General features: G+C 41.0%; 1 protein-coding gene across 1 annotated transcript in view; it reads right to left on the reverse strand.

The window, feature by feature from the left end:
* Positions 1–10,544: 10,544 nt before the first annotated feature.
* DAGLB (diacylglycerol lipase beta) overlaps positions 10,545–27,194 on the reverse strand; it is a 31,533-nt gene continuing 14,883 nt past the window's right edge. Inside the window, exons 6-15 of the mRNA XM_075179684.1 lie at positions 26,314–26,441; positions 25,635–25,761; positions 25,448–25,531; positions 23,230–23,307; positions 18,336–18,416; positions 17,251–17,378; positions 16,144–16,212; positions 15,990–16,062; positions 14,250–14,500; positions 10,545–12,903 (exon numbers count right to left, since the gene is read on the reverse strand). Coding sequence (XP_075035785.1) covers positions 12,705–12,903; positions 14,250–14,500; positions 15,990–16,062; positions 16,144–16,212; positions 17,251–17,378; positions 18,336–18,416; positions 23,230–23,307; positions 25,448–25,531; positions 25,635–25,761; positions 26,314–26,441 — 1,218 coding nt within the window. The 3' untranslated portion in view covers positions 10,545–12,704. The remainder of the gene's footprint in view (positions 12,904–14,249; positions 14,501–15,989; positions 16,063–16,143; positions 16,213–17,250; positions 17,379–18,335; positions 18,417–23,229; positions 23,308–25,447; positions 25,532–25,634; positions 25,762–26,313; positions 26,442–27,194) is intronic.

The following is a 27,194-nucleotide window of genomic DNA, read 5'->3' on the forward strand; positions in this document are numbered from 1 at the left end:
AGAACTCCCCCCTGCGCTAACTCAGTGACCACCATAGCGGCACTGTCCTATACAGCAGCTGCGGCGCTGTCAAAGAAGCGTCCGCGGCGGTGCTGTATTGTATACAGCACCGCCGCGGACGCTTCTTTGGCAGCGCCGCGGCTGCTGTATAGGACAGCGCTGCCGAAACGGAACGCATGCGCAGCAGCTCTCTCTCGTGGTTGTTTTTTTTTTTTTCAGGGGGGGGGGGGGAAACCACCCCCTGACAATCCTGCGTGCGCCCCTGAAGGTGTTGACTTTGCCTCCAAATTCCCCAGATCTCATCTGTGGGATGTGCTGGAAAAACAAGTCCGAGCCATGGAGATCTTACAGGACTTAAAGGATTTGCTGATAACGTCTTGGTGCCAGATACCACAGGACACCTTCAGAGGTCTTGTGTAGTCCATGCCTCAATGGGTCAGAGCTGTTTTGACAGCACGAGGGGTCCTATGCAATATTAGACATGTGGTGTTAATGTTGTGACTGATCAGTGCAGATAGAAGGAAAAACAAGTTTAATATATGGATTTTCCTATAGATGTGAGTTTGATATCACAATCTTCCTGCATCAGTTTCACATCTCTATTCTGTGGTGTTGAAGGATCGTTTCCTTCCACTTTCCAACGTTCATTCTGTGACTTCCCCCTTACACAATCATGTGTATGGCTCACTGCCTCCCACAAGATCAGCACATTAATCTCTATATGATTGGCTGTAGATTATTCACCTGAGGAAACAAGTCACTGCCTCCCACAAGACTCCGTGCACTCGCTGTGAACATTCCAATGATCTAATCATTGTTCTAACCCCATGCATTTAAAACTGGAGGAGCAGGAGATTGATAAGAAGGTGTTCAGACCCAACGAATCAAATGCACCTAAAAAATGCAACACCAGCAAAGTTCTCCCAGATGAATAACAGGAATTGTCAAACACATTGGTGTTTACACATAAATATTTCCCTTTATTTTACAAGGAACGGAAAAATGGAGTAATGAAAACTCTATGTACACTGATTTTACACCCATATGTTTGGAAGTGCTAGTTTGCAAGAACTGCGCACAAGTAAATCTCCCAAAGGACTCACAATCCCATCTGCGATGACAGTGTATTGTACTTTATAAGCAGGTTCTTATGTACGCACAACATGCATAAACATGTACAAAACTACAACAGGAAGCAGATACTTCTACCATTTAGTCAATGACCCTCAATGTGTCAGCTTTAGCAATAAATCTTACAGGTGAGATTATGTGTTTTATTAGCTGACTGGAACATTCATATGGAATCTTCCTACCAACAAAAAGTATGGTACTTCTCTACCTGTGTCTCATGAGGAGATGATACCCGCACACAGTAAACATACAGTAGTGAGAAATGTTTGTAAACCCTTTTTAATAATCTGTATTTCTGCATTAAGTTGACCTAAAATGTGATCTGAATTGATCCAGTCCAGTGGTTGAAGTGGAAATTTAGAAGTGGCGGTATGGAAAATGAATTGGGAATGTCAGTGAAAGGACAATGAAGGCCGCAGAAGTGGCAGTATGGCAAAGCCCCATATACTCTCCCACTTCCACCACTGTCTAAGTCATAATAATATTAAACCTCAACAAATTTGTACTATCGATATAGAACACATTGATCTAAAGAGGAGTGGTGTTTCGTGGTAGAACAGGCTGGTTCACAGAAGTGTGAAGCTCCAGCCATACAATCTTCATTTTGCTCTTGTCATTTTGCTCAGTATCCATTCCACATTGTATCTGTAAATTCATATTTTGCTGAATTTATAGTCCATGACCAGAACTGGGACAACGGTGGTCAATTCATCCTAGTGTATGGTGGGGTGGCCAGGTCTAGGAGCACTCATGGACAGATTCCTGTGGTTTGAACATTTTTCACATGTCCACATTGGACAAACATAAATTGTCTTTGTTGTAAAAGTATGTGAACCTGATGATTTAGTGAACTGGTGACACCTTCTTTAGCAGCAATCGCTTTAACCAAACGTTTTCTGTTTGTTGATCAACTCCGCATATTACCTTGCCAGTATTCCCATCCATTACAGAACTGCTTCAACTTCAACTTCTGCTTTGGCAGAAATGTCCCTGGTTTTACTGTTATGGAATTGTGAGCCAAGGTGTCAGTGTTTGTGGAGGTTTCAAAGTTTGCATTGTCTGATGTAGGAGTTGGTGGTGTACTTTCTAAATAATATAGGGCCAGGGCGATATGTCACTATACACCTAAACATTCCAATATATTGCCATTTTTGTCTTGTGATATTGAGCGTATGAAGTCATTTCAATGTGAATTAAACAGGTTTTATTTTATCAAGTACTGCCATGATACCTGTTCTGTTAACACAATCTCACAGAAATACTGTACTGAATAAGGTATTTTATTGATTAAATATTTTTTTAGCCAGGCTCTTTGTAAAATAACTAACTCCCCAAGACATATAGATTTCATATTGAAAAGATTTTTGTAACAAAAAAAAAAAAATCTTTTTTCTTAAATCACCAGTGCGCAAACTGAGCTTACGGTTTCCACGCGTGTTTCAGACTCCCGCGGTTGTCGCCGTTGCAGCTGACTAATCCTGATACTAAATCGCAGGGATGTCATTTTTGTATTGCTGTGATAAGCGACAATAGATTACAGTTATCACTGCAATAAGTGTTACTTACAGAACTAGGCTCCAGCGTGTGAAACGGGTCAAAAAGATAATACGTACGGTGTAGTGTGACACCACAGGTCCTGTCCCTGTAAACAATAACTATTCAGCTATTTAATGTATATTATCAAGCTCAGTAAAATACAGAGATAAATAATTAGATAGATTCACTTTATTAGGGTCACCTTTCTTGTACTGGGTATGATCTCACCCTTAGCCCCCAGAACAGCCTGAATTCTTCATGGTATGGATTTACCAAGGTGCTGGAAACATTTCTCAGAGACTCTGTTGTTCACATAATAGCATCAGGCAGCTACTGAAAATATGTCACCTGCACATTCATGCTGCAAATCTCCGATTTCACCACATTCCAGAGGTGCTCTATTGGATTGAGATCTGGTGACTGTGGAAGTCACTGATGTACACTGAACTTATTGTCATGCTTTTGGAACCTGCTGTAGCCATAAAGGGACGCACATGGTCAGCAACAATAGTCAGGTAGGATGTGGCTTTTAAATGATGCTGAATTGGTATGAAGGGGCTTTATGTGTGCCCATTGTCAGACTGGGGCATGAAGGGCCCACCGGGGGACTGCAACGTTAGGGGCCCACCAGAGGGGGTGTGGCCAGCCATCATAGAGGCGAGACCAGACACTAGAGGGGGAGTGGTCAGCCCACTAAGGACAGCTAGCACCATAGTGTACTATATAAAGAATGCAGTGTGTGTATAAAGAGTACACAGTCTTGACCTGCCCCTTAGATTGGGCAGAACAGTCACCAAAAATAGGGATTGTCCCACTAGACCAGGCTTGGCTAACCTGTGGCACTCCAGGTGTTGCGAAACTACAAACCCCAGCATGCTTTGCCAATAAATAGCAGCTTATTGCTGGAAGGGTATGCTGGGACTTGTAGTTTCACAACACCTGGAGTGTCACAGGTTAGCCAAGACTGCACTAGACTCAGAACATTTGATAGACTGTCCTACCTGTTCTCGTCACTTTTACCACCTGTGGCTGCTAGTTTCTGGAATGTTGGGGGCCCTATTTGGAAAAAAATAATGGGTACATTTAGAAAATTCCAACCGGCCCCGGCGATAAACCAATAGGACCCACAATTAATACTTAGACCTTCCTCCAGCCCCAACAATAAAGTAATAGTATTCCCATTTAAAAAAACCTATTTCCCTCCCTCCAGACAGCCCCTGCAATAAATTAATCACATTTACGATGGCATAAATATAACTTTATAATTAAATATAATTTCCCACAACCGTCACTACCATTAAATAATTCATATTCACATTTAATAAATAGATCTCATGCTCAGCCCCAAATTCAATGAATAGCCCCCAAACCATCCATCTTAAATTAATAGTCCCCACTATAAAATTAAATTGCCCCACCTTCACCCTACAAACAAAATAGCACCCATTAGTTAGCCACCCCCTACCACACACACATTACATTGCCACAAGCCCGCCGTGCCATCACACACACATTACTGTGCCCTTCATCACCATGCTGTGCCTCCTTATGATCACACTGCACCCTCCATGCTGCTTTTGCCCCCCCCCCCCCCCTCCCCTTCACACTCTGCCATGCTGCTTTGGCATCCCTTTCACACTCTGCCATGCTCCCCCCTCACTCTGCCCCCCTTTCACCCTGCCGTGCTCCCCCTTGCTTCCGTTCCTTCACTTACCTTTTCTAATGGCTTCTTTCTTCTCTTCTGTCTTCTTCCCAACTCCTCTCTGCGGTGCTCCTCACTGAACGTCGGGCGTGATGACATCACGCCCGACATTCAGTGCGAACGGAGCAGAGAGGAGTCGGTGAGCGCCACGGTCACGTGAGTATTTTTTTATTTTAACGCTCCCCCCACCAACGAAGAGGGGTGAAAATCAGGGTCGGGGCCTACTGGGGGATAGCCCGGTCTCCCGGTGGCCCAGTCTGAAAACTTTCCCCATACAATTACACCACTAGCCTGCACCATTGACACAAGTCAGGATGTTTCCATAGATTCATGTTGTTTATGACAAATTCTGACCCACAATTTGCATGTCACAACGAAAATTGAGATTCGTCAGCCCAAGCACCTTTGTTCCAATATTAAACTGTACAGATTTGGTGAGCCTGTCACAACTGTAGCCTCAGTTTCCTGTTCTTAGCTCACAGGAGAGGAAACCGGTGTGGTCTTCTGATGCTGTAGACCAGGGGTGTCCAACCTTTTAGCTTCCCTGGGCCACATTGGAAGACGACGAGTTGGTTTGGGCCGCACATAAGATACACTAACAATAACGATAGCTGATCATCCAAAAAACCATAGAAAACATAGTTAACATATATATATATATGCGAAAAAAAGTGATATATATATCATTTTTTTTTAAAATCCCCCTATACTTACCTTTCAATCGCCCTGTTCAAAAAATCCTCTCTAGTTATTATACTATAATCACTTTTTGTATTATTTTGATGCAATATCAATAAAGTGCATTTAAGCCAGGCATTGTATATCAGGGTGCCCTGACCAGGCCTGCGGTACCTGACATACACCACTGTGACCACAAATTGTAACCTGTTTTGCTAATGACACCACTATGATAGTTAAGGGATAACAACTTATAATGGGCCAAAGAGAATAATATATAATGCCCCATTAGTATTACAAGTAGAAGTATGTAGCAGGGAGATAAGGTCCATGATGCTCCAGGACCAGGTGACTTTTATTCACTGGTCAGCCTCCCTTGAAATAATAAAAAAAATCCCCCTTAACTTACCTTTTAATCGGCTTGTTCTCCTGTCCTCTTCTCTTCTTTTCTCCAATTCTGTGCTGCTGATTGTTCTTCTCGCGCGGGTGACACCTCTGTGCTGCGCTCCGCAATGGATGTCGGGCGTGATGACATCACGCCCGACATTCACTGCGAGCACCGCACAAATGAAGAGAAAAGGGAGGGAGCCGGAGTACCAGCTGACGTGACCGCAAGGTAAGTATTTTCTTTTCTTTTTTTTGCAGGATTTTTTTTTTTTCCACTAACAGTGCTGCCCCCTTGCCACAACCAACACTCCTTCTGGGCCACATTTACAGGCGTAAACCCTGCTGTAGACCATCCATTTCAAGGTTCAAGATGCTCATCTGCTTACCACTGTTGTAACACATGGTTATTGGACTGTTGCTTTTCTGTCAGCTTGAACTCGCCTGACCTCTCTCATTAACAAGCATTCCACAGAACTGCCGCTCATAACAAGAAATTGTTGTGTGAAAGCCCCAGGAAATCAGCAGTTTCTGAAAGACTGAAATCACCAAAACAATCGCTCCTTGGGCAAAGTCATTTAGCTCACGTCTTCCTCATTCTGGTGTTTAGCCTGAACAACAATGGAACCTCTTGACCATGTCTGCATACTTTTATGCAGTGTGTTGCTGCCACATGATTGACTGATTAGATATTTGCATTAACAAGAAGGCGTACCTAATAAAGTAGCCACTGAGTGTGTGCATGTATAAATTGATTAGCGGGGGGTTGTTTTTTTTGGGGGGGTTCGGGGGGGGAATCCCCCCCCCCCCCCCCCCCCCGACAATCCTCCGTTCGCCCCTGACAGCCATGGTACTCTTATTGGTCAGCAGCCTATTTGTTACATCAGACTCAGTTTAACACAGTAGGAATTAATTAATGCTGCTAATTCATTAATTTGCTCCTAGCTGTATAATATTTCTACCAGGGCGTGACATCTGCTGCTCAGAGTAAGAGGAAGGACAGATGATGTAACTGTGGACTGTGGGTTGAAGTTTTTTAAAGGTTAGAGGTTAAATCTGTCATAGGAAAACAATGAGGTTCCTGATCAGAGTGCAGTTAAAAAAAAACAGTCATTTATGTTAGCACACAGTGAACATAAACATGTCATTAAACAATCCCACATTCTTATCTACCTTCTCCAGCCTCCAGGGGTATTATTAGTGCATAAAAAGACACTTTCGTTCTTCATCAGGGTCTGGTTACATGGATTAATAAATGAGTCTTTGTGTGTACGATAGCTGAGAATAACACAGGGTCAGAGATGGCCAACACGGTCTTGTTTGGATAGGCCATAGAGGTGATATTCCCTATTCCACATGTAATTCATGTTTCATACATTTCATTCTGAAAAGTGTCCCAGTAACTGGATAAACCAGCCTAGTTTTAGTTACTACAGTTTCCAGCCTCTAAATAGTTTCTTTGAGTGTACTTAATTTTATCTGACATTTATTTTTTGGGAATTTCATGTAAAGAACAAAAAAAGTAAACAAATATTTCCCTATTTCTTACATTGGGTATCTCTATGCAATCATGCTTCACATTCAGTGGTAACCAGCACTTAAACTTGTAGACAGGGAAAGGTGGGTGAGTGGAGGACACTCCATCCCAGGGCTGCCATCAGAAGCCACGGGGCCTGGTATAATTAATCAGTCACCCCCCCTTCACATATCACAGCAGATGCTAATTCACTCATCTTATTGTCAGCACGATGCGGCGGAGCCCAGTCATTGAATGACTGGGAGCTTGTCATACAGTAATAATGTCACTGTGTGTGCACTCCCGGCCTATCAGTGACCAGGAGCCGCCGCTTCAAGGAAGCACAGGGGTCAGAGCAGGGGGCCCGGACCGATGGGCTCCCCACAGCTGTACCAGCCATAACCCTTCATGGTGGCCCTGCACCATCCATATCCTTGTGTTTATTTGAGAGAATTTTATAAAATGAGTCTAAAATTTTATCTAAAAATTGAAATAATTCAAGAATATATGTAAAAAAAAATAATAATAAATTACACACTTGTGCACTATATTTTGTAAAAATGTTGTATGCTCGCATAATGTTGTTATAACAAATGTTTATTTTAACAATATATATTTTTTTTTTACAAGGCATACAACAGAAAAAAAAAATCCATTTGGATTAAGTGTAATATATATTTGCTAATTAGTTTCATGGAAAACTTTGATTCTTTGTCCGTGAAATGAATGTCAGAGTTTGGTTGTATTGTCCTCAGGGGCTCAGATACAAGGGGCCCCTGGGACAGTCCCGATTTTTTAAATTTTAACTGGTTATTGTATTCATAACATGACAATAAAATAAATCATTGACCAAGTGGTTAGCACTTCCACCTTACAGCATTGGGGTCACGAGTTCAATTCCCGACCATGGCTTTATCTGTGAGGAGTTTGTATGTTCTCCCCGTGTTTGCGTGGGTTTCCTTCAGGTGCTCCGGTTTCCTCCCACACTCCCAAAACGTACGTGTGCGTGTGGGAATTTAGACTGTAAGCTCCAATGGGGCAGGGACTGATGTGAGTGAGTTCTCTGTACAGCGCTGCGTAATTAGTGGCGCTATATAAATAAATGATAATAATAATAGATTTGATTTAAAAATCTCAAGAAATGTATAAGTTAATACCACGGGGACAAAACATCACCTCTTTACTTCTTTTTCATCCATACATCTTGTGTACATATCTATTTAAATAATAAATTCATCTATTGCCTCTCAGGGAGAAGACCACCACATCAGCAGCATGACATTGCACACTTTGTGCATAAGGGGAAAATAGGGAGGTAAGGGCAGAAGAAAAAAAGTGTGTGTGTGTGCGTGTGTTAGTGTGTGTGTTGGATAGGAAGAGAGCAGAGCGCCTGTTAGGAGAGAAATCATACAAAGATCAAATGGACAAATGGACAATTAGGAAACCACAATGGACAAATAGGTAGTGAGTAAAAAATATCAACTGTTGTGTATTGTATAGGGGCAGACAGAAAGGAAGCATGACATTACCATTGAGTAGCAGTAAGGGGAGGAGAGGGAGAATGAAACGTAAAACAGGGCTCCCAAATGGGGTCATACTTATTACTCTTGATCCCCATTCCAGGAACATTGAGTCACAATAGAGCACTTCAAGGGTAATCAAAACTTCACATCTAAAATCCTGGGTACAGAACACAAATAGGAATGTAATATTCAAAAGAAACTACCTCGGGGACGGCCATATTTTTCAGACAGGGAGTCGGCAGATCTCCGCTGCAGTCCATCCAGAAAATTGTAAAGAAATCTCGGGGGCCCGGGAAATTTGTGTTTCATTCTCCCTCTCCTCCTCTTACTGCTACTCAATGGTAATTCCTTGATAAATAATGCTCCTAATGTAAGTCTTAGATAATGGTATTAATGACACACACATTTCACGCTTGGATACAGTACTACTGTCTAAAGTTAGTATTGGTTTCCAAATCCTAAGAAGGTTGATGTATGAGACGGGAAAATAGTGAAAACTGAAAGGATCCTTTGGGGTTCTTACACCGATCCTAGAAAGATCTGTGCAACTGTAAATCATTTTTCCTATTACATATTTTGTATCAGTGTCATACTTTCTATGTGCTAGTATTTCAGGACTGTAACCTGTTATAAGTGTTTAGCATCTACTGAGATTAAACAAATCAATATTCAGGGCCTTCTTTTGCACCTCTATATCATACTCAACCCTTAATATAGATTTTTTTAATGACAACCCCTAAGGTATAGCAAAAGATAGTGCCAGTTTTTCCCATCGCCTTAATTAATTTGAACATTTCCTTTAAGATTGTCACCATGAAGGGGGTGCTTTGTCCATTCAGGATCTGTTTTAGGGTTCCCACCCTGCTACATGGACTGATTCTCAAGCAATGGTCTTAGGTGATATGTAACATATCACTTCTGGGTACAAAGTAAGACCATTATGACTAGAATATAATGATAGGCCCAACTAGATCCATAGCTACTTTGGAAAAAGCTTATCTCTATAGTGGGAACGGGACCAAGGGATTGGGAGCATTGTACAGAGACTCTGGCCAGGAAGCACCAATACTCAGACGCATCTTAACATTCACTTGGCTAGAAAATAAACCACTGTAACATTCTCTCAGATGTCTTCTCTAGCCCTAAATATCCACAACCATTTCCCATGAACAATTCTTACACCACCAGGAAGGATCACAATGCCAGGGCCTGGCCTGACGAGCTCAGGTCACGCCCTGAAATCCTCTCTCCTTATGCCAGTTAGCAAGAGACTATTTATTTATTTTATTTAAAAGCAAAAGTATCAAAGAAACAGCGTTCACCACATTGTGATGAACTGGTGAAAACCATCTATGATTCAGCAGATAATAGCTACAAAGTCCAGCAATGAGGGTCCAACTAGACCACATCTAGCTAGTGTGCAGGATACAAATGAGAAAAAAACAACAACAGAAGTAAATCCTAAGCCTGTCTGACTCCAACAAAACATCTAAAGCAGGCCTGGCCAACCTGTGGCTCTCCAGGTGTTGTGAAACTACATGTCTCAACATGCTCTGCTAGCTATCGGCTGGCTATCTACTGGCAAAGCATGCTGGGGTTTGTAGTCTCACAACACTTGGAGAGCCACAGGTTATCAAGGCCTGATGTAAAGTGTCTTTGTAGTTATGGAAAACCTAGTGTCCAGTCCACACAAACCAATAAATCACAAGAGTAAGTTTTTCCAGCTTACAGGTCAGTTGTCTCTCTCTTAGGTTATCCTTTCCTGATTTTCCACAGGCCCTGGGATACAGCTAAATGATTGTCCCACTCTTTTATTTTTGCACCACATCTGCAGTCCATTAAATGGCTTGTTACATGAATGGGAAGCCCACCCACTCTCCTCCTTTCATTCCAGGAACACAGAATACCAGCTCTGAGATTGGAAACACAGCTTTCCAATACCATACTAAAACTCCCTTTTCTCCAATTACCCATAACCAGAGTGGTCTGTTTAGAGGCTTTAAGATGTCTCGTACACCTGTCACTTGCACAACTCAGGCCTTCGCAGTAGGTAGGGGTCTAATTTGAGGAAAAGACACTCTAAAAGCACTTTATTTAGAGTTCTTAGCAATGTATGAAATGTTTACACAGTAAAAGCAGAACATCCACAATTTATATACATGTGCATTTAGTTTTGTATACCAAACAAACGCCAGTACTTTCAATTCACCAAAAAATAAAAGTGGTTTATGAAATGTGGACAAAAAACACCTTAACAACAAAACAGTGAAGAATTTGTAAATCAAGGATAAGAAAAATGATGAGTAATAAACAAGACTTAAGAAATAAATATAAATGTTTTCAGTGTCTCTGGAAAACTGTAAGCTGTAAAAGCATAAGGTGGCCGGGTTGTGCGTATGTGGATGCATTTCGGTGTCTATATAGAAGTATCATCGATATGGAAATGGCTACTGCTGCTCAGTGGTTTTCGTAACACATGAACAGGTCTGCTGAATAGTCCCCAGTATTACAGGTCTATTAGTGATAAGTTACCCATTTATCAAAAATATCCTTAAACCCCCCCCCAAAAAAAAAAAAATATTTGTACCCAAGCTATATATATATATATTAGTCTCATTTCATCGTGACAGGGCCTGTGTGCAGATCAGCTGCTCAGGCCGCTTCTCACGTACACTGATGTATACTATATACCCTCTGTGCTCGTTATTACACTGGCTCTGCCCTGCTCACCCTCTGCCTTACTTCTCAACGTGCTCCGCGGGGAATCACTTCCCATAGACTTGGGAAGAGAGCGCTGCAGAGTCTAGTGTCTCTGGCCAGGCATATCCCCCTAACTTGCAGTCACTCATATTGTGCCCCTCCTCCTTCTCTGATCGCCTCTCTCCCCTCGCTCCATCGCCCTTGTGACCCTCCCCCCTGGCACCCTGTGTCATAGAAATCTATAGTGAGTGTGAGTGTGTGTATACACACATACACATTATATATATATATATATATACACACACACACACATATACCCCCACACCCACTTCCTTATACTACCAGCTTGAAACAAAGGTCAAAACTGACATTATAGTGAGGATAGCGATAAATAAATCGTAACATAGAATAGGATACATTTTAACATACTGTTGTCCACAGAATATTCCTGGTGTGAGTGCAATATACATTTTAAGTAGCAATAAGTAATACTGTATGTTTCAAACATGTGTATTCTGTTACACAATATAAATTACCTAACGTGTGCTCCCCGATTACATACAAGGGGTGTTTAAGGATTACTATACATTAGTAGGTTCACTCAGCCCTTTATTTACCTATGTGTATGAAAGGAAACTGACTTAGACGAAACAGACGACTGGGAAGACCTGTATGTGAGCATTGGACAGTGACAGTGTATGTTACACCACAAGGCAGCAGTAGATGACAAGTGGTTGGTTACATTACAGTGGAGACATATTAAGGAGATACTGCAGAATAATGTGTGATCCGAGCTTACGCTTAGCATAACAAGCTCAGCATTCAGTTCCTTGCACACAATATTCTATACACCGAGAGCCAACACACTTTCTAACATTTATGCAAAATTCTGCATTAAAAAAAAAAAGGTGATGTAACCCATAGCAACCAGATGCCTGCTTTCATTTTCTAAGCACTAATAGAATAAAATAAACAGAATCTCATTGGTTACTATAAATTACAGCACCTTTTTACATGTGCACCAGTTTAAATAAATGCCCCACATTTTACAACCAGTCAAAACCCCTTCACACCTATCTTTCTTGATTACTACACATCCGTCTAATATTACGTACACACATACAAGGACAAAACATAAAAAAACACACAATATCCTGCATAGCAGACATGGATAGCTCCCTTATTGTCTCCTTAATTGCACAAGGCCATACATTATACATAATTGAAGCAATGTGGAATTGTTGCTCTTTACTATTTTTGTTGCTTTTCTTGGTATCTTCCATTTAAAAAAACAAAACAAATGTATCCACTTAAAAATAACATCCAAGACTTGCTGGTCTCCAACTAAAAGGATACAGCATCAGCCAACAAACGTGAGCGCTTTCCTCTCCGCTAGGATTATATCCTAGAGGCCGCGTCCTCATCCTCCTGCTGTACAAGGAAGGTCCTGGTTCACTATGTAAAAAAAGCTTTAAAATGTTTTCTTCAGATCCACAAAGCTCAGAAGGTGCTTGGTGTGTACATCCAGCATGGACTAGATCCGGTTTGTGTGTAATACGCTTTCTGGAGTCTGACAGGAGACACAACCGGCTCTCTCCTGGCACAGGCTGTTTAGGGCATTTAGTACAATGTCTGGCATGTGGTCTGTAATCATTCTGGGGCTGATGTAAATACTGCTGAATGAAGTCTCCTTTGACCACTTTGCATTGTATTTCACATCGGAAAAACACAGCCTGTAAAAGAAAGATATCCATAACCATTGGGACAGAAATATAGATTAGATTAAAACCTCTATATAATGAAAAGGGCAGTTATCAATGTACAGGACAGAGCAGACAATGCAGATAACACAAAGAGCCCCTTATTTAGGCTGGGTACACACTACAGTGTTTCAGAAGATTATAGGGCCAATCATCATCATCATCATTACAGAATCACACGATAAACAACCGTTCGGCCCAATATCTCATTAGTGTGCACTCTGCAACGATGAGCGAATATCATTCCGGAGCACATCGCATCGTTTCATTTGATTTTTAAACCAGACTAAAAAACTTGTTCATCAATGGAACAATGTCGCTCCAATTCTGCAGTGTGTATGCAGTCACGATCAGGATCTCCGTAATCATGATCTGTTCAGCAGATGGTTATGACAGATGAAGAGCACAGATCTGAAGGTAATCGTGTGTATAGTGTGTACACATGAATCAGCAGGCTGATTGGGACTTTTAATCAGTTGTTGGTAAAATCGTTATAGATAACATATCGGGAGAACATTTCTGTAGTGTGTACCCAGCCTTACACCTGGAGCATATCTAGAACTGATAATAAAACAGACATCCCTGTACTGAGACACCCACGTTTACTTCAAACGTCAGCCTCCATGTATTCCAATAATATCTGGATATATACATTTCCTACTATGTGGGCATGATATTCCTGCTAGAGGCGTGTTTCAGGAATGCGGACGGCCTAAGTAGAGTTACTTTTACTATGCTGATTCAAGACGAATGTCAAAGTTATGGGGTCACTAACCCTTATTATATTAAAGGGATAATGGTGATCTTTTTCAAATACATATCCAAAGTCAGTGAAATGTATGGGGGGGGGAAAAAATAAATTTATTTAGTAGGTATTGCCTCATGGAAACCACACATATGCAATGCACCACTAACCCGAAAATCCAAGTTGACCCATATGAAAAGGCATCGAGTAGGACTGACAAATCTTTGTAAGTGATTCCATACCTTTGCAGAACTTGATAGTGTTGAAATTTGCTATCCAGAGGAGTCAATGATTGTTCTCTATCACTACTGTATTATTTCAGATAAAAAAAAAAATGCTGCCTGTGTGCACTTTAATACTGGAAACAGGAAGTTTCTCTGCACAGGATAAAAAAAGTTCCCCCAAGAACACAACTCTATCATATTTAGATTTCTGAGAAGCTCCTAACATTTTCACGTCTTTGTGTATCGTACTACAAAACCCTTGCTAGGTTTAGTGGTCTTGTAAAAGTGTCTTTAGCAAAATTTGGAACACATGTAAGTGAGAAGATGTGCAAGAAGTGGGATGTACTCACCATCCCGACCTGCTGTCTTCTGTAATGTGGATGATTCTTCCAGGTAGATACAGAAGAGGGTATCGAGGGGAATCGAGAGGGGACGAATCTACCAGAGTATTGTATGAGGTGGACTTCTGCACCAGTAGGCTCTGCTCAGCCAGCAGAGGCTGTGACAATGATGCCAGGTTTCGACCATCCAGTTCTGTTGGGAAGTTATCTGGACTGCCACCGAATATTTCATACCAACATCCACGCAGCAGGATCTGATACTGAGCATGGAGCAAGGAAATAATTGTAATCATTGATGGAAGTATATCACACAGTCTACTAAGCTGTATGGTTCACATGGGATAAGGTGCCAACGGAAATTCTTTCTCTATAGGTGTACATAAAAAAGGCGCATACAAAATGGCAATGCAATACACAGACCTAGAGCGTTCAATGAAGATAAATCAGCTTAATTCAGATGTGGGCAATAAGCGGCCCGTGGGTCGCCAGCAGCCTGGCAAGCCTTTGTATGTGGCCCCCAGCTCTGTGCTCTCAATCTGACCTATTCCCTGCTTTGTTATAAAACAAAGAATAAGACTGAATGGGAGCAGCCAGCTTCCGCGTCATGTGATCTCTGCTGCACACTGCATAGTGGTCACGCAACACAACCAATCAGAGGAGGAGGAGAGGGTGCAGTGCATTCTGCAGCACATGCTTCCTCTGCAGGCTCCAGGTGTGCAGGAAAGTATTCTTAGAAACGTAGGGGAGATGAAAGGGACAAGAGCAGGAGATTCGCAGTACATGTGGGATCTGAGGGGTTGTGGGAGTCTGTGGGCATGTGGGGGCATTTTGTGGCCAGTGGTTTTCTGATGAAATGTGTGACTATTTTGAGGTAGGGGTGTGAGTGGCATCCTGTGAGGTGATTGTGATTGGCATGTGGGGAAGTTTTGGAGTACATGAGGGATCGGAGGGCTTGTGGTGGGTATTTTATGTATCTCAGTGCAAGAGGAGGCATTTTATGGCAGGGGGTGGTCTGAGGACATGTGGGGCTATTGGACAAGAGTGACATGAGATGAAACTTTGGAGCAAATGAGAAACATTTTGGGGTGAGTGGTGTGGGGTTTTTTGGGGCTGTTTTTCATTCTTTAAATAGGGCAATCGGGCAATCCTTCCTTGAGTTATATTGGGTGCCCATCACTGATCTAACTGAAAGGAAACTGAACTGTAACCAGCTGACTGAGAACAGCTGTGTGCAGCATTTTCCTCTGTTACTGTACTTGTCTATATAAAAGACACAATAATTAAAGTTTTACATTGGCTGTTTACACCTTTATTACTCAGTACCTTGTGCACTATGTGCTTAACAAGATAAAGAAGAAGAAATGGGATTCTCCCATACCCCATTCACCTTATAATGGGTAATTGCTATAAAACTCTCCTCATGGCCAGCTGTCCTGCTGTGATGTATAGTCAGCCAACCCCGGACCAGCACAGTGCATAGACTGCACAATGTATTACATAGTCTTTTGTAGACAAACAGGGTAACGGGAGAACACAGTGCACAATGCAATAGACTAATAAAATATAGAAAGTGGGGACAGGTTCTATTTACATTTCTACAAACAACCAGGTGGTGTCACAAGGAAAGCACGCAGATTTCATTATGAAGCCATGTTTTAATAATCTACACTGTTTGCCATGGATTCTGCTCACACAATCATGAAATTTATGTTTTTTCTTTTCATTCATTCTTACTCCACATTCACGCACCTTGGGCCGGTTGCAGTTGACCACCATCCTTAATATTCGGCTTTTCAGGTCTTCCATGTTGGGTAAACTCAACCTGTGCAGGACAGGATAATGATCGTCAGTGAGGGAATGGGACGGCATGTAGAGAGAGCGACAGACAGAACTGGATCCTTACCTTGGTACAAGATCTTTCCCCACTATTATTGAGACGATGAAAGTCTTTGAATAATCAGCAAGAGCTTTGCTGGAGGGAGAAACACAAATTAAAGAAACCAGTTTTCAGAATCCTATCATCTCACTACACCAAGGTAAAATGGCTCTGTAACATGTAACATGTAAAAGAATGACTAACACTGATAACTCCTATCTGGCATCCTGGATGAGAAAAGGGTGTTTTAAGTTCAGGCTCTGCCTTTTAATGACTTAGCTGGCCTAATTACAACATAGTCAGACTGGCTGCAGCCTAATTAACATTCCTAGAAATGTAAGGTTGTTTGTACATGTAATATGTACTAGGTGAAGCCAGTGACATTGGATATAGATACTAATAGGGAAGTCATATGACACGGACAGGGGTCACATGAATCATACAGGACAGAAAGAGTACTGAGCCAAAACCAAACAGTAACCCATGGAAAAATAATGAATCGTGCCTGCTGACATATACCTGCAGGTGACACTAACAGGCTTTAGGTAAACTCTGATGGCATTGTGCATAAATGATCAAGCAAATAAACCCAATATAGCACACACAATTTACAGCACATACAGAAATCTACAGATCATTTTTGGGCTGCACCCACTTTATGGAATTCCCTACCTTGCACTATAAGACTTTCCTCTAGTCTTTAAACCTTCAGGTGTTCTCTGAAAACCCTCCTCTTCAGACAAGCTTATAATATTCCTCAATCAGCATCTTGATCCCCCTAGGTAACCCTATTACCACCCTCTTCACAGCTAACACAAGACAACAACCCTCTAACCAACATTGCTGTGTGACTGATCATACAGCCCACTGAATACTTTTTATATTTGCATTCTGGCTGGTCCAATGTGCAATATGATGTAGCACGTGCCCTTGTGTATCAAACTCCCATTGTCCCATAGATTGTAAGCCCTCTTACCCCTCTGTCTGCATGTATTACCCAGTATTGTTTTATTAATGTTTGTTCCCAATTGTAAAGTGCTACAGAATTTGCTGGCGCTATATAAATAAATGTTGATGATGATTCTATAGCGGATGGTGCACTTTCCATTCAGTGTAGTAACTGTGCATTCTTACCTCAGGAGGCCCCCTGGTGGTGAAAATGCATAGCATTTGAGTGTAGGGAATGAACTTCGAAGCAGGATCGCCAACAAGGAAGCTGTTCCAGCACCCAAACTATGCCCTACTATGACAAGCTTGTACTCCTGCAAGAGAGATACGGGGGTAAAAAACTCAGAATAAAGAAAAAAAACCACCAGAAAAAGGCTCCATATTTTGGTACAGGCATCGTTCCACATTGAAATGGTGCTTTTTCCTTTGCATCATTCAAATCTGTACAAGATTTCTTTCATTAAGGATAATACTGCTTTTACAGTCCACAGAGAACTCTATATTGCTGGCAGTGATAGAACCAAGCAAAAACTAGCCACCATAATGAACGGATAAGGCATCATAACAGGATACTTAATGCATGCAAACTGGAAAATGTAATTCATTTTACCAAAAAGTATAAAACATAATATGAAAATATTAACTTGTCAAACACACTTCTGAGAGTTTGATTTTATTAACATTCAAGCTGAATATACAGGAGACATAAGACAAACAAGAGTCTCCACTTCATTACCGATTCCAGAGTCCCCTATCACCTTTGTGTATATATGGTATAATGTACCTCCTTACTGTATATCATATTCTAATAAGTCACTGCGGAGATCAATGACCATATAAAATGCTTCTATACAAGTCACAGATGTCCAAAGTGACTAACACATCCAGAATAATATACATTAGGGTGTATTACTTAAGATACACACGTTTCCTAATGAACACTGAGGCAGTGACATCACAACTCATCGATTATAATCGATGGCTTCAGAACTCACTGTTTATGCAGATATTATGTACAGGAGTTTATACATACTGTATATGAAAACTTGTGTATTATAAACATATAACTAAGGATAGTACAAAACAAGCATTAAACCACAAGTGCAATACATTTGCAGCTCCTTAAGTAAAAACAAAATAAGATGCATAGGAACGAGGGTGTATTTTTTGCTGTGACATTCTATCATTGATGGTGCGTTCTCAGTGACTGGCAGAGTAACACTGGTCCTATGCAGACATTATTTCTAAAAGGTTCGGGGTTAAACACTTACCGGTGCAACGGTGAAAGCCTGGTTCAATATGCCATCATTTATAAGTCTTCTGTAAATGTAATTTGCCGTTTGAATAATACCCTAAAAGAAAGTACAAAACGGAGTGTATAATATACCATGTATGTGCATACACATGAATGTACACAAAAAGCTGTCTATATAAAATAATATTCATGCGTCGGCAGGTATGCATTCCATCACAGAAAACCTTCCTAGGACTTACGTGATAGAAATGGGATGGGGGCCTTTTTATAGTAATACGTGGATAACATTCAGGAAAGAGATTTATGCGCTTTGGGAAACACCTAAAAATGGCACGTGTGTGTACACCAGATCTAACTGTGGACCTTGGACCTGCAGACACAAGTATTCCAGTTATATGAATGTGGCATCTCGTGCTTAGGGAGATTTAATGCATCACTTTACTAAAAAGGAGAGATAGCTAAAACCTGTTTATAGCCATAGGACAGGAGCAAAGGAGAAGGTGGACACAATTAAACAAAATAAGAGTACTTGAGTCATGTGCTAGAGATGTACCGTCCTGTAAAAATCTTCAGAAAATAATAGGTGGTCACTGTATAAAAAGGTTCGGCTATTGCACACATGTCCGTGCAAAGCCATCCTGTGTATGAGACATAGTTATTTGTAGTAAGGCATTTACTAAACGTGCCGGAACAGCAACTGTACTTTCTCCAAGGCGGGAGCCTGCATATGCTGCACAATACTTACACCAGAAACAATATATTCCAATACTGAGCAGAGCCCCTATCGCTAAGGGGTAATGCTGTGTTCCCTGAACTTAAGAGATTACCTGATAAGGCGTCCAGGACAGGATTTACTGTAAACTATACATGTCAGTTATGCAATTTAAAAATGTTTACTCTGGTGGGACAAAATGTATTTGCATCCTCATTAGTTGCACTCAATATTAATATCATGGTTTGGCTCTGTCCCGCTAACACCCAGTCATTGGGCTGTTCTCTGATCCACACGTAGCCATCCTGCTACACAGAGTGTTAGGAGTGGTATGAAGTACTGAGAGGAATGGAGGCTAGCGCCTTCCACAACTATCCCCGCTTACATATATACTGCACAGAGCTCCCTTTATCAGGGCTGTCAAGGTGGTGACTTGTGGGTCTTATATTTACAGATCAGTTAGGGACGATGTCCTAGAATGGTTTAAGAGCAGGGGCCATATATCACTGGAAGTTATAGACGTGTCTCAGGGCTGCAAACATGGAAAAAGACACCTGAATGTATTCTCGCGGTCACGTCTTGGCACATCCCTTCTGTCATCTATGGTCCTTTCAAAGTACTCCATTCTGCAAACTGATACATCTCTGTAATTGTATTCTCTGACACAGATGATTTCTCTGTGTGATCGGGCAGCACGGTGGTTAGCATTTCTGCCTTACAGCACTGGGGTCATGATTTCAATTCCCGACCATGGCCTTATCTGTGAGGAGTTTGTATGTTCTCCCCGTGTTTGCGTGGATCTCCTCCGGGTGCTCCGGTTTCCTCCCACACTCCCAAAAACATACTGGTAGGTTAATTGGCTGCTAACAAATTGAACCTAGAGTGTGTGTGTGTGTGTGTGTGGTAGGTTAATTGGCTGCTAACAAATTGAACCTAGTGTGTGTGTGTGTGTGTGTGTGTGTGTGTGTGTGTGTGTGTGTGTGTGTGTGTGTTAGGGAATTTAGACTGTAAGCTCCAATGGGGCAGGGACGGATATGAGCGAGTTCTCTCTGAGTACAGCGCTGCGGAATTAGTGGTGCTATATAAATAACTGGTGATGATGATGATGCATGAGATTCCTGAGAAACCACTTTCAGATATCTGGTTCACACCATGCTAATGCCTATAAATTAGAGAAAAGAACAATGATTTGGTGTGAAGCCATTTACTGCATGGCTTTATGTAGGCAACATAATTTGACGTAGTTCATCCAAGAAGTAAAGGCTACATTCACTTTACTGGCGTATTCCTCAGCCCTGTCTCTTCTTATCTGTTCTAATCAACATAAAAGCGTCACTAAACATCAAGTGCTGCCGACACAGTTATCTAGACTGAGAATGACTGAAGTGAGCCTCAACTACCACAGCACGAGATGAACTAATGATTATTCAACAATTTTTGTAGCAAAATCTAGTACATCAAATGCTTTTTAAAAAGAAAAAAAAAAAAATGTATTATTAAAAAAAACATTTATAATTGAAGAAGTATAACATGAATACATTTATTGGGGATTGATTCCTTTAACATGGATTCAGTATGCAATATAAGCTTATTGCCTGGTTAATAACTACAGGGTATCCACATCAGACATTGCTGGCAGTAAGAGACTTTTTAAAAACAGCTAATTTTGGAAATGTCAGTAGAACAGGGTTAAGAGAGATCTTGTTGGGTGCTCCCAGCCAGTAGGTATGCATTTAAAGAGTGCCTAACAACCCAAAAAATTTAAATAATACATACAATAAGTGAAAATATACAATGGCAATAAGAAGTATTCAACCTTTTTGCATCTTTCACATTTTATTTTCTTACTTCGTGGAATCAAAAATGGATTTATTGGGAAATTCATAACAGTGATCAACACAAAACACTTTCCACTGTTAATGACAATTAAACAAAACAACATAAAACTTTTCCTTAACTGTTTATAAACCAAAAATATACAATAGTTTATCATCTTAGTATTTACTCCGTTTGTATCCTCTTATAAAGGTCTTCAGAGGTCAAATAATTGTTATTAGAGCCCATTTGTATACAATTAAAGCATTTCAATTGATTTCAGAAAATAAATATAGCTGACTGTGAGAGGTCCACGCATATGCATTTCCAAAAAGGAGCTTCATTATGAAGATTAAAGAATATTCAGAGCAAATCTAAGAAAATGCTATTGAAAGGTATCAATCAGGGGAAGGATGTAAGAAAAATTCTAATATCCCATAAAGCACTGTCAAGTCCAACATAAATAAATGAAGATAACTGTGACTTAGTCAAGAACATACCGTTCTCCAAAACAGAGCATCCATGCATGAAGGGCACTTGTTGGAGAGCCCATCAAGAGATCCAAGGCAACTCCGAGTTATAGTCTTACATGGCAAAGATAGGAAAATGTTGTAAAACAAGCTGGACACCTTAGAAAACTGTGGCTTATAGAAGGTTAGCAAAAAATAAACTCCCATAAAATCGTGTCTACAATGTGCATGGAGTCCCACACACAGCATGGAGGGAGATTCTAAGGTCTTAGGAGACCAAGATTGAAATGTTTGGCCTCAACGCTAGGTGATTGTACCAAGAACACTGTCTCTACCGTGAAGCACAATGCCAGAAGCGCAATACTATGGGAAGAATTCTTTACTTAAGGGACTTGTCACAATAGAGTTAAATGGATGTGGCAATATATAGACAAACATGCAGCAATCTGCAAGAGACCTAGGACTTAGGAGAACATTTATATTCCAGCATGGCAATAACACAAAGCAAACAACAAAATATACATGGAAGTGGCTTAAAAAGAGGTCAATGTCCTAGCGGTGGTAATTGTAGTAACGGTGATGTAAACACTGACAGTGTTTACACCTACTTAATTACAAGTTACGTCATTTGGAAGTGTCGCCCTCTCCTCACATCGGATTTCCAGTGTGTCTGTTTACAGATAAGTAGTTTTTTACATGTCGCTTTCTTCACTATCGTAAGAATTATGTAGGTGTAAACACTGTCGGTGTTTACATTATCATTAACTTGTACTACACCCGTCCTAGCGTGGCCCAGTCAAAGCCTGAATCTCAATTCATCATCATCATTTATTTATATAGCGCCAGCAAATTCCGTAGCTAGATTCAATTGAAAGATTTGAAAATTGCTATTTGCCAACAGTCTATTTCTAATCCGATGAAACTCAACTCTAACAGTCTTTCTACCAAGTAGTAAAACAAGAAAGGTGAATACATATGTATTCAATTTTTGTCCGATTTATTTTTTCTTTAATTTTTTTAGTAATGAATTAAGAAAAATTAGATTTTAATTTATTTTTTTAGTTTACATTCCAGAGTATTGGGTGTTGATCTGTGGTTAGAATTCCTGCCAAATTTTAAAAATGCCAAAAAGGTGAATAGTTTTATAGCCACTGTATTTGCATATTGGTTTTACTTATCACAGTAATAAATAAATGTTTCCTTTGTTTTTCCCCTGCACATATTTGCAGACATTCTCATTCATCCAATTGTACAAGTACATCCAATATAGATTAATATAGATTAGACACGTTACAATTTCAGCAGAGGCATCGCAACACAGCTAAAACAGTCTATGTGCCATTGCATAAACTGAACAGGAAAGAACTAACAACTCTGTATTGCTTTCAGAGGTATAGCAGAGTGCTCAATGTGACACAATGCCTACCAGAGTAAGAGGTGAGTTATACAGACACAGTGCCTGATGCCAAGGAGTAGCTGTGCTCCTGGACAAACCATGTTGCCCTGCAAGGGGAGCAAACTATTATTTATTATTTGGCTTGCAGGTAAATGCTGGCTGCTTTGCCTATAGCACATAAATACTGGACAGCTTTATTTTACACTGCAATTTAGAGTTGAGCTAAAGTCACGACCCAACTCTACCTGCACATTTTAAATGTGTCCCACTGTGGTGCGACATGGTTTTCCAAGGTGCAAATTTGTTCCTTCTTTTGCTTTGTTCCTAACTCAGCATCAGGCCCATAAGGTCTCCAGTATAACAGTCACTATTCATCATCTCCCGCATCAATCACAAGCCTAGATAAAGCAAGTTGGCCAGAGAGACTAAATGTTTCTCCAAGGCGAGGTGCTAGTGCCCCGGGGTAGGTACTCTCTAGATCACAGCGAGACAATCATTACATGAACAGATTCCTTACCTTATGTGAAAAGCAATCTCCCTCCACCCCATCCATGTGCAGATTCTCACAGTCCGCCGAGAGGTCAGTAAGAACATCCTGCACAGAGAGCATGTAACAAACGAATGAACAAAATGATGTACAAATCAGAGACCAGGAAGATTTAAGTAATGGTAAGAGTTCTTCTGCAAGTATTGTAAGAGAGATGCAGAAGAACAGCAGTTGTAGCAGCCCATGACAGTGACAGCAGACATAGCAATGATTGCGGCAGGGCCATGGATGTACATTTGGCGGGGGTAGTAGTGACACAGTTACACATACACAGCCATGTACGCCATTGTAGACCTAACTGGCTGCAGATCACTGTGTACATATATCATGAAGACTATCGATCCTGAACAACATCTTATGGGCCACTATCAAACGTTGGTCGAGACGGCCGGCAAGTGCGGCCAGACAACGAGATTGGTGCATGGCACATTAACATTTGGAGATGGGGCCAGTGGATGGCAGTAGTAGCAACGTAAGACGTACATATGAACATTTATAGGAAAATGATTTAGACAAAGATGGCTGAAACAGTTTGATGGTGAAAATAGTTTTCATGTTAAGAGTTTTATAAACGACTTTGGGGTATATTTACTAAACTGCGGCTTTAAAAAAGTGGTGATGTTGCCTATAGCAACCAATCAGATTCCAGTTATTTATTTAGTACATTCTAGAAAAATGACAGCTAGAATCTGATTGGTTGCTATAGGCAACACCTTCACTTTTCAAACCCGCAGTTTAGTAAATATACCCCTGCACTGTTCCAGAAGTGTGTGGGCAGGTCAGTGTATTTAGCTGAAATTAGGTGCCAAAAGTGGTGGTTAAACAGGTTCTGTTCTTTCCTTCACTTATAAATTTTTAATTTGATCTCCTTAAAATCATGTAACTATTGAAATATACACATAAAAGATGGAATGACCAACAGTTAAATTATGAACATACGGAAATGTTACCAATTATCTCTTTCTTAGGTGGAGGATAAACTTTCCTATACCAATAATAAAATCTGAAATCCAGATTATCTCAACAGTTCAGAGATGAACCAATATGTGTGTTTCAATAAAAAACAAAGGGATGGGAGGTTCATACATCAAGCACATAACCAGGCAATCAGAACATTGTCCAGGCAAAGCTGCTGTAGAACACATAAAAAGTCCATATTACACAATGTAAAGAATGGGACATGGGGCCCGATTCATTAAGGAACTTAAATTAAGAAGTTTCTTATTTCAGTTACAATGCAAGGGGTGCAAATTAGTATTCTGTTTTGCACATAAGTTAAATACTGACTGTTTTTTCATGTAGCACACAAATATCAACTTTAAATTTCAGTGTACAAATAAGCTATCAAGTATTTGTGTGCTACATGAAAAAACAGTCAGTACTTAACTTATGTGCAAAACAGAACACTAATTTGCACCCCTTGCATTGTAACATGGTTTTGTCCAGGAGACTGAAATAAGAAACTTCTTAATTTAAGTTCCTTAATGAATCAGGCCCATGGTGTATGGAACCAGAGTTACAACACCTTATTCTAATCCATACCCGGACTGCACTTTTTAGCCCTGTTGTTCTCAGGAAGTACCAGTGATGGAAATGTAACATCTCCTTGGAAAAGCATATCTGGGGTTAAATTCCACCTCCACAGAGAACACTCAGGAGTTGAGTGAATTAAGGTACCATTGTTCCTTCTGTTCACTCCCTACTGTCCACTAGTGAGCTCTACAGACAGGCAGGGGTCACCTGGGGCAAGACACCTGGGAGAAATCGGGGAGGGGGCTGGATAATGTGAGAAGCCCAGCAGTCGCATCTCCCCTGGGCAGGCAGTTTCCATTGTGGGATTATGAAGTGATAGAGGCTATCCTGGGAACTGAGATACAGTGACTGACTTTGGCCAAGAGATGATGCTCTGCCAGAGAATCACTGTGGAACATATCTCACTGGATTTATTTCAACGGATTTCCTCAATTGTTGAACCTGCTATCGTTAAGGGGGCAGTGCTGTACCTATCCCACTAGATTTATTTGAACCGATTTCCTCACTTGTTCGACCTGCTATTGTTCAGGGGTCGTGCTGTATTTAATCCTGTTCTGCAGAATAAATCATCCTTCTATTTTTCCTCCAATACCGTGTCTGAGTGATTTGGGAACCACGTATCTTCCCACACAGAAGTATTAATCAGTGCAGATACCTCAAGCGACAACGTTCCTCTGACAGCTACCAAGATGGCTTCCGTCTTGTGATCAAGGGCTACAAAAAACGGTATTTCATAGATCTAAAACAAAGAAATGAGTTCAGAAGAATATTTTATTGGAATAATCCCAGAAATACATCAGATATATACAGCTAGAAAACAATGGACCAGGTTATGACCTCACCTTGTTATGAAAGGTGATGTGGATGAAATCTCGATACTGGAGTCCTGTTGTTTGCAAGATGGAGCCGAAGTGGCAGTTGAGGTGATCACCGCCTACAATATCTCGCTGGGCTCTTCGGTTGGGGCAACTGGAGAGAAGAATCAAAGGGACATAAACTCAGGAAAATAAGGAAATACACAGACATAAAAGACTCTCTTTGTCTATCTAAAGCACTTCTGTTTCACTACATGTTATATTACAGCCTACAGCGTTCCTCATTTCCCAGTAGTATGGTCTGTCCCCATTTAAAGCCAGAATTCAACAAATGGAGTTTTATTCATATTGGGTTCTAGCCTAATAATAAATAACTTGCACCGTGTGTCACTGGTTTTGCCCTAGTTATTTGGAAGCTGCAGCCTGTACACCTGGACAGCTGCCACATTAAACCAGAGGAACCGGTATACACCAACATACGCTCCTAGGTATTTGTTACATGCCCCTGGTGTTCACACGTCTGACTCACAGTTACAGGCAATAGAGACCAACACTTCTTGCAAGAAGGGTAAACAAACAAGTATTTTGAATATTTCATAACATTTGTGGCAATGCGCACATTGAGAACATCTATTGTGATGTAAGAATACACAGGAAATCCCCAGACTTCCCAGCTGCAGTTAGAGTAAGTAGGACAAGCACTCACCACTCTCCACACAGCTTGCAGAGTCCGGTAAGGGGGTTGCTGTATACGTAGAGGGGCCACCCATAGGCTGCTGCTGCAAACCGCATGTAGTGAGCAGCCTTCTCCAGCTCCATGTCCAGATCCTCTCTCTGCAACAACAGATCTTATCAGCGCCCTCTCTGACTGCATGCGACAAAAAAAGTTTGATATCCCCTCAAGCAGCCTGTCCTTCGTTTCTCACAAAATGTGGAGCATTACAACATGTACTTTTTACAGCCATGTTTTTTATTCCCCAGCTCAACAGACTACAACTGCAGTGTCTAATTACATGTGGATAAGGGGACATTGTAACTCATTGTAACTCATTGTAAATATGTATATTGTATATATTGCAGTGAAGCTGTTATTTATTGTTCTTAAAGTGAAGCCAGGTGGTTTATGGGTAAGGATGAGATTAAAGGATTCAGGTGAAGGGGCTGTAGCTACATTCATTCTCCTCCTCCTTTCTCTACAGGAAGCATGGAACAGCTGGGGACCCTGTGACATCACAAAGTAGTGTAAAGGGTTAATTTCAGGAGGTGCTGAGTGATGTCTTAGTTCGGGAGGTGGGGAAAGCCAATTATTATCCATTGTCTTCCACATGACTGCCTGAGACATTCTGTCGGAGAGACTCAGGGGAGCCACTGTGGAATGATAGCTCATCTTTACTCCCTCTCCAACCCCTCTCTACCAGAGGACTACATCTTCCTACAGAGGAAGATTCAGGGGTCTCCAAGTCAGGACAGCCAGGTGACTAACTCCTTAAGCTAGTGTGGTAAGGGACAGATGATTTGGTAGCCTGCCTGGCATTTATTTAGTGATTGTTTTGATTACAATAAAAGTATTGTTTTACTTTCTAACTG

Source organism: Mixophyes fleayi, chromosome 7 (assembly GCF_038048845.1).
Source record: "Mixophyes fleayi isolate aMixFle1 chromosome 7, aMixFle1.hap1, whole genome shotgun sequence".
Taxonomy (NCBI): domain Eukaryota; kingdom Metazoa; phylum Chordata; class Amphibia; order Anura; family Limnodynastidae; genus Mixophyes; species Mixophyes fleayi.